Source organism: Triticum aestivum, chromosome 4A, assembly GCF_018294505.1.
Source record: "Triticum aestivum cultivar Chinese Spring chromosome 4A, IWGSC CS RefSeq v2.1, whole genome shotgun sequence".
In the NCBI taxonomy this organism is placed as follows: domain Eukaryota; kingdom Viridiplantae; phylum Streptophyta; class Magnoliopsida; order Poales; family Poaceae; genus Triticum; species Triticum aestivum.
Genome location: NC_057803.1, coordinates 580,671,967 through 580,679,262, shown reverse-complemented (window position 1 = coordinate 580,679,262; position 7,296 = coordinate 580,671,967). Strand labels below are relative to the sequence as shown.

Below are 7,296 nucleotides of genomic sequence, written 5' to 3'. Positions count from 1 at the left end.
TCCCTATCATAGAGCTAGTATCATAGATGATTGCATTTATTGGCCTATAGACTCAATTTTTCTAGACATGCGCTATGTGATGGTGATTAACATATTATGTTACCACAATCATCTTTTTTCTCATTTAATATTTGATTTTCCTGTCGACGACAACCTAGTACACCACATGTGTGCCCCAAAACCCTCACATTGCCTCCCCGCCTAGCTCCACTACGACTCCCAGCCGTGCTCCACCCCTTTGTGCGCCACCGATTCCTGTCGCCACCATCGCCGCCCACTTGACGACGCAAGGCGTGGGCTCCCACCCTAGGGTTTAGGGCCCCTGGGTTCACCCGCGCGAGCGACCCAGGAGGAGTCCTATGTGTAATTTGCGAACCCGTCTCCTTTAGTTTTATGTATAAAGCAGGACGAAAGCATAACTTAAACATTGCTTTGATTTTCCTGTCGATGACACACGTGTTCGAAATGGTCATCAAGTTTCAATCCACACCAGCACAATTTAGGGCCAGTTCTTTTGGGCGATTCTATCAGAATCGCCCCCTTCTCAGCTTCTCCCAGAATCACCATTCCATATGTTTTTTACAATCCTAGCTAATTAGACCTTAACTAAATAGGATTGTAAAAAAAATATGGAGTGACGATTCTGGGAGAAGCTGGAGAAGGGGGCGATTCTAGGAGAATCGCCGAAAAGAACTGGCCCTTAAGCTACAATCGTCCCTTTTCCAAACTTCACGGCGTGTGAAAGTGAGATTTCCCGTTCACCTAGGGCTAGTTTTCCATTTTGACCGTGCCTCGGCCGTGGGATCTCCAAACCACCGGTAGAACAGTCGCCGGCTGAGCCCGTGAAGTTCCAGTCTCTCCGAGGGCCTGAAGCAATCCAAGATTCGGAGGCGATCGCACCACGGTCCCGTCTCGCACAGTCGCGCATTCGCACCACCAGCGTCGCACGCATTCGCCCGCCTCCCTGTCCAGCCTCCAGCCACAAGTGACAAGTGACAAGTCCTCCTCCCCCCCTCCCAACGCGCTCCGCCGGGTCGCACCGCCGCCGCCGTCGCCGTCGACCGGACCCAGTCCTGACCCCGTTAAAAGCCCGGCCGGCGCGCGTGCTCGCTTCTCACTTCATTTTTCCTCTCAGAGAAAGGAAAGGGGGAAGGATAAACAAACAGACCAACAAACAAATCCACTGACGGCCGGGAGGAAGAAAAGGCGATGGGAACAGTGCTGGACTCCCACTTCCTGGCGCTCACCGCCCTCGTCACCGTAAATCTCTCGCGCCGCCTCCTCTGACCTCTCCTCTCCTCCCCCGCCGTCTCCGTCTCTCTGTTACCTGGCGTGTTTACTAACTGTTGCCGTTCTGGTGTTCTTGGTGGTGGTTGTGGTGCTAGGTCGGGTACCAGCTGGTGTTCTTCATCATCACAGCTCTCCTCCGCTTCGACAAGGTCACCGATTTCGCAGGTAGCACTCCACCTCCCGCGTCTTCTCCTCCTTCCTCCTTTCTTCTTGTTATTATTTTCTGTGGGGCGAATCTAGTTAAAGGCAGTGCTCTTGAAAAATATCTAGTTAAAGACCGGAGTCCATGAGCTCGATTTCTCAGCCCAGTAGGAAGCTGGTTTGGCAATTCTGTATTATGTTTTTTCGGAATCTTAATATATATATATGCTGTGCGTGTGCCAAGATTGCCATCTTGTTGTGCACGTCAATTCAGATGCTGCCTGTTCATCCTAGTAGTTAGGAGGCAGCCAGTTTCTTCAGAAATAGGTGCTCGGGTGAACCCCTTTGTCTGAGTACTAGCGTGTGTTCAATTTCTCTGCAACGGTATACCTTCGTACAATTCATTTCCTTTTTACTTATTTGTGTTCCTTTTTTCAGGCAGTACAAATTTTGTCATAATCGCCGTCCTTGTAGCAGCTTTGAAGGGAACATGGCACTTCCGCCAGGTAAATAGTAGTAGTACTAAGAACTCAGTTCACTTTGTTACTCAGTTGTTGTAAACATGACTGTTATTGCAAATCTTTTAATACAGCTGCTTATGAATGTTTAGTTCTAAAAAATTGGCTTAGTCATTGTCGTTGTCCAACTTGATGTTTCTTGTACCTTTACGGCGAATCACTCTTTTCACAATAATATACTTGAAACACATGTTCAACAGCATCTGAACGCTGCACTGTCTTTGATTACTTTTTCTTAGTTAAAAAATCCTTATTACAGTTGCAACTCTTTTAAGTTAAGCACGACCAGCAAGTTGTTTGTCTGAACCTTGCCTATAGATCGTTAGAGTTGTCATGAGTTTGATGCGTGTTTGGATTTAAAATAATTTACCATCCCTCGTATGCAGTTGAATTAGCTTGGGCATGGGTCTTACTGAATTTGCAGCAATGTGGCATAATTGCATCTCTGCACTGTCTATGCTCATAAAGTAGAAAGAATCATCTTACCACTTACATGCTACATTAAAAATTAAATCCTACATATGGTACCATGGTTCTCAAAGACTAGATGGAAACTGTATTCATGAGGTGGTGCAATGGTTATCCATACCCATTTAGTGGGAAATACAGCATCGGCATATGTCTGTTCCAATGAAATCTAGTTTGTTTTTCCATGTGGCAAAGAAATCAGGGAGTTAATACAGAGATTGGGACAGTATAAATGTTAAGGATAACCTCATTTCATTTGAACGAATATCTATCAAAGGATAGTGGTATTCCTCTGTGTTACCAACTGGATAATTGACGTGCCCATGTATTATTTTGAAGCAATGTCATCACAATTGTTTTTTAAGAAGTTCGTCCATTTCTGAACATAGACCCGTTTTTCCAGATCGTGTTGACAGTGCTTGTTATAATCTGGGGACTTCGTCTGGCAGTGTTTTTACTAATGAGGTATGTTACCCTAAAATATATATTCTGTTGATAGTTCAAAAAGCCCCACTGGACTATGTCTAGTGGAATCTCTTTTTTTTGTGATTTTTTTAAGACATCTGTTGCCTGAGTCAAAACATGTTGTTCTTGTTCTTATAAAAGTGAGTCGCTAATGCTTTGCTTTGCCTGATGGTGTCTAGGATTTTGCAATGGGGAGAGGACAAACGGTTTGATGAGATGCGCAGTAACTTGGGAAAATTAGCCGTCTTCTGGATTTTTCAGGTAAGTTTTGCAACTTATGTTAAGCAACTAGAGTTTGTTAAATGGTCATTGCATTTGTAAAGAGAACCTCACCAGGACTTTTATCCTGATTTGGGCAGGCTGTCTGGGTTTGGACTGTCAGCTTGCCTGTTACTATTGTGAATGCAAGTAGCAGAAACCCTTCAATTGAAGCTCGGGATATCATTGGTTGGATAATGTGGGCCATCGGGCTAGCTGTGGAAGCTATAGCTGATCAACAGAAGCTTAAATTCAAGAATTCTCCAAGCAATAGGGGAAAGTGGTGTAATGTTGGTCTTTGGAGTTATACTCGCCATCCAAATTACTTTGGGGAGGTCAGTTAATTTACTGTGATTATTCTTAGCATATATGTCGTCTATTAATTCCTTGATTTAGTTGGCCCGGTCTATGAATCTATCTATCATCCTTCATTCACTGCAAATCTGTTGCTCACATTCTCAATCCCGGATTCTCCTTTCCCTAGCATGCACCCAACATTACCCTCACGAAAGTGAAATATATTTACCTAGGACAGAGTTTGAAAAGCTGAGACGGTTCCAGACCTAATATAACTACTGGCATTTTAGGTTTCATTGTTATGGCTTTTAATTGTCACCTGTGTTTGAGCTTCACAGTTTTACTGCTATAAGCTTGAACTTCATAACTCACCAGTACAGCTAATATGATTGTATAACAAGGTTCACCGGCGTAGTTGATGGAAAAATAGTTATATTTAAATAGAAGTAAGGTGCACAAATTAGATACAGTTATCACATGCCTACATTAAGGCAGGGACATGATTAAGAGAGAAACCTATTGCTTAGAATAATAGGAAAGAGAAATACATGAACGAAATGCTACAGATTACGAATTTAATTCAGAGCAGGCACTTCTATGCACTTGTAGGTTTTAAGTGAAAGAAATGTACTGGTGGAGCTCAACTGTAGCATTTTCGTAATGCAATAGTTCGATAGTGAAATAGTAGCTGCACACATAAAAAAAGAACATGCTAGGTAACCGCTTCTGTAGTCTCTCCAATCACAGCCTTGAGCAAGCAAGTAATCTAGGCCAACTTTAGCTACAGAAACAAGTCTGCTATATTTGCTAAACCGAAGGCCTGCTGAGCTTCTCATGCTTTTTCATTATTTCATCGTGAATAGCCTTTTACTGGCAATAAATCCAAACAGCTACCTCAGTGCATACTGAATGTTACATCAATACAGAGTCCAAACACTAGCTCATTATGGAATGTCGAACAAATCCCGGCATACACTTGACAGTTTAATCTGATGCAGATGTTCCTTTGGTGGGGGGTGTTTGTAGCATCAGCACCGGTTCTCTCAGGAGCTGAATGGCTTGTAATCTTGGGACCCATCTTCCTGACGCTCTTGCTTCTTTTCGTTAGCGGGATCCCACTTCTTGAGGTTAAACTCTATTCTTGCGCATCCGAAACCCATCCCTAGTTTGCTGTATCTTTCCTCTGAGTGCTAATGCACCTCATCCTCTAAATTTCGCTGTGCAGTCATCTGCTGATAAGCGCTTCGGTCGGTCTGAGGAATACCGCACATACAAGAAAACCACAAGGTAAACACCATTCTTTTACTAGGTCATTCCCAGATCTCTCCCCAACCACTGCTTTGTCGCAGAGGGGTTACTGAAGTTTGTACCGGCTGTGTTCCTCTGCAGTCCTCTTATCCCATTGCCGCCGGTTGTGTATGGAGCCCTGCCCGATTGGTTCAAGGTGGCATTCCTCCTGGAGCTGCCCCTCTACAACCCAGGACCGGAACGCGACCCTGTCAGCTGAGTGATGAATGTGCATTGTTCTTCTGATCACAAGTGATTATACATGTAATGTACTGCTTTTATTCTGGATGGGTGATTCTTTTCCCATTGATTTCAAGGGGTTATAGTGAAGTTTGTCCATATGTATCTATCTCCCAGGATGTTCAAAAGCATAGTTTTTGTACTTGTCTTTAATAGGGATATTGTGTACTTGTGTTAATAGTGGAAAACTTTGGTTTTATTTTGTGCCCTCTTGTACCAAATCCTGTATGAAAGTCTGAATTTTCTCTAGTTTCTATGGGAATTTTACTCTTTGCCACGAACTCCGTTTGAAATTTCTAATTTCAAAACGGGCTTCGATGGTTTGTGAAGCTTGCATGAGTTCATATTTATCAGGATTCAGATTACAGCAAGAAGGATTAGCTTCTTAAGCTCTGAGAGAACTTTGACATGGCAATAGAATCTGCACGCAGTGCTGTCCAACACAATCTGAAACAGCATATGTCGATCATCTATCTACTGACGTCCGGCACGCCGGAGAGCCTCACGCCGGCGCGATGGACACCTTGTCGACCTGCACGACGTACTCCAGCGTCGCGCCGGGAGGCACCTGCGCACCGTCGTCGCCGAAGTCGGCGCCGTCCTCGCCGAAGCCCAGGCTCGCCGGAACGACCACCCGCCGCTTGCCGCCGTTCCGCATGGACCGCAGCGCGTACTCGATGCCCTCGCACATCCCCCTGGTGTAGGGCCTGGAGCCCATGACGAGCGCCAGCGGCCGCTTCCCGTCGCCGAACGTGTCCACGAACGCCTCCCCGCCGCCGGCCACCCGCCCCTGCAGGTCGATCACCACCAGGTCGCCCGGCCGCGGCACGTCGCCGCCGCCCACCCGCATCTCGGTGTACCTGCACCATTGCTGCTGCTCAGAGGAGCTACCCAAGAACGTACCTAGCTGGTGCCATGCACGCATGCTTACCGGATTCCATTGGGCAGGACGACCTCCTGCTCCTCCTCCACATCCCTGCGAGAACGAGACACACGACATGGGTGGCTTAGCTAACGAGAGCATGGAGGATGTTGATTAATGGAGGTGAGGGGTCGAGGTCGGTGGCTGACTTGGTATTGGCCTCCTGCTGCGCGACCTCGAAGCGGGTCTTGAGCTGCTCCGACACGACGCCGAAGGCCAGGAACCCGACCCACGCCAGCCCGGCGCCGATGCCGAACCGCCGCGTCAGCGACGACGCGACCCAGTCCGTCGAGTCGGCCGACGTCGCCGCGCGCTTCGGCGCCGGCGCCCTCGCCGGTGCCGCCTGCGCCTGCATGGGCTCTTGCTGCTGCTGTGGCGGCGGTGGGGGCTGGTCGGACGGCGGCTGGGCGCTGGGCGGGCGCGAGGGCGGCGAGCACGAGACGTGCGGCTTGGCGGCGGGGCGGGCGAGGAAGGCCGGGGAGCTGCCCAAGAACGTGGCCATGGCGGGCACCGGCGCGATGGGCACGTTTGCTTGTGTGTGTGATGGGCGAGACCGTACGGCGAGCAGAGCAGAGCAGCTGGGAGGATGGAACCGGATGTTTGGCTAACCTTTTCGTTGCTTTGCTTTCTCTATGTTTTTGAGATTTCTTTGGCTGCTTTTCGGCGGTTTCGTGGACGGAAACGTGGCCACAAACACACGCCGGCGACTGGACTGGGCAGCTCGAGAGGCTTATCCGGTTATCTCGTTGCTATACTTACTTCAAGCTTGAATACTGTTATTTAACAATGAATCTTCTCTTCTCTTAATGTCTGTATAGATGCCGGTCGGAAGAAAGCATGTATTATGTCCCTATGAAAGATTAAGAAAAGGAACCCCAGGATATACAACATATGAATAAGATGTTCTGCTGTAAACGGAGGCGGTTTTGCAAAAAACAAAAAAGAAACAAAAAATAAAACCCGAAGCTCCCGCGATCTGGCGGTGACGGAGGAGGAAAGTGGGTGAGATGGGGACGGCGCTTCCGGCGGGTCCGCCGGCTGGGAGGAACGCCCGTACGAGGGTGGGCACGCTTGAGGGGCCATTCAGTGTCCAGGGGTGGAGCGAAATCAAAGCAAGGTCGAGGTAGATATGCCGGAGATATGCGGATGGAAGAAACTTCGAGATAGGAAGAAACTTCAAGAGAGGATGGAGAGGGGGAGCTAGTCAGCGTGAGTTCAGGTGAGATCCAATCCAATCCGAAGGGAGAGGGGTCAGCTCGCATCTTTTTGGGCAAGAAATTATCTTGGACGCGTCTAGGGATTCCCTGGAGGCCTGCCCGAACAGGAAAGTTCCTATCCCCCCGTATTGAAAAAAAGGAAAGTGCCCAGTCGACCCTCCCCCGAGATCCACTTCGATAAAGAACCCGGTCC

General features: G+C 48.0%; 2 protein-coding genes across 2 annotated transcripts; one reads left to right on the top strand and one right to left on the bottom strand.

Moving 5' to 3' along the window:
- The first annotated feature begins 880 nt into the window (after window positions 1-880).
- LOC123087131 (uncharacterized) lies at window positions 881-5,218 on the top strand. Its single transcript, XM_044509046.1, has 9 exons — window positions 881-1,260; window positions 1,386-1,455; window positions 1,870-1,937; window positions 2,821-2,882; window positions 3,062-3,143; window positions 3,242-3,475; window positions 4,436-4,564; window positions 4,663-4,724; window positions 4,827-5,218. Exons 1-9 carry the CDS (start codon window positions 1,210-1,212, stop codon window positions 4,942-4,944), a joined length of 876 nt encoding a protein of 291 aa, XP_044364981.1. The 5' UTR covers window positions 881-1,209; the 3' UTR covers window positions 4,945-5,218.
- Window positions 5,219-5,304: 86 nt separating this feature from the next.
- On the bottom strand, window positions 5,305-6,593 carry LOC123087132 (peptidyl-prolyl cis-trans isomerase FKBP17-2, chloroplastic). The gene is made up of 3 exons (XM_044509047.1): window positions 6,036-6,593; window positions 5,896-5,940; window positions 5,305-5,824 (listed from the first exon to the last, which is right to left on the bottom strand). Exons 1-3 carry the CDS (start codon window positions 6,386-6,388, stop codon window positions 5,467-5,469), a joined length of 756 nt encoding a protein of 251 aa, XP_044364982.1. The 5' UTR covers window positions 6,389-6,593; the 3' UTR covers window positions 5,305-5,466.
- Between the last annotated feature and the right edge of the window lie 703 nt (window positions 6,594-7,296).

Bases quoted from the DNA above. Each gene is read 5' to 3' on its own strand.
- LOC123087131 (XM_044509046.1), top strand. From the start codon at position 1,210: ATGGGAACAGTGCTGGACTCCCACTTCCTGGCGCTCACCGCCCTCGTC. The intron at 1,938-2,820 runs GTAAATAGTAGT...CCGTTTTTCCAG, and splicing joins GAACATGGCACTTCCGCCAG to ATCGTGTTGACAGTGCTTGT. The intron at 2,883-3,061 runs GTATGTTACCCT...GATGGTGTCTAG, and splicing joins GCAGTGTTTTTACTAATGAG to GATTTTGCAATGGGGAGAGG.
- LOC123087132 (XM_044509047.1), bottom strand. From the start codon at position 6,388: ATGGCCACGTTCTTGGGCAGCTCCCCGGCCTTCCTCGCCCGCCCCGCC. The intron at 5,941-6,035 runs GTCAGCCACCGA...TCGTTCTCGCAG, and splicing joins CAGCAGGAGGCCAATACCAA to GGATGTGGAGGAGGAGCAGG. The intron at 5,825-5,895 runs GTAAGCATGCGT...GCAATGGTGCAG, and splicing joins GTCCTGCCCAATGGAATCCG to GTACACCGAGATGCGGGTGG.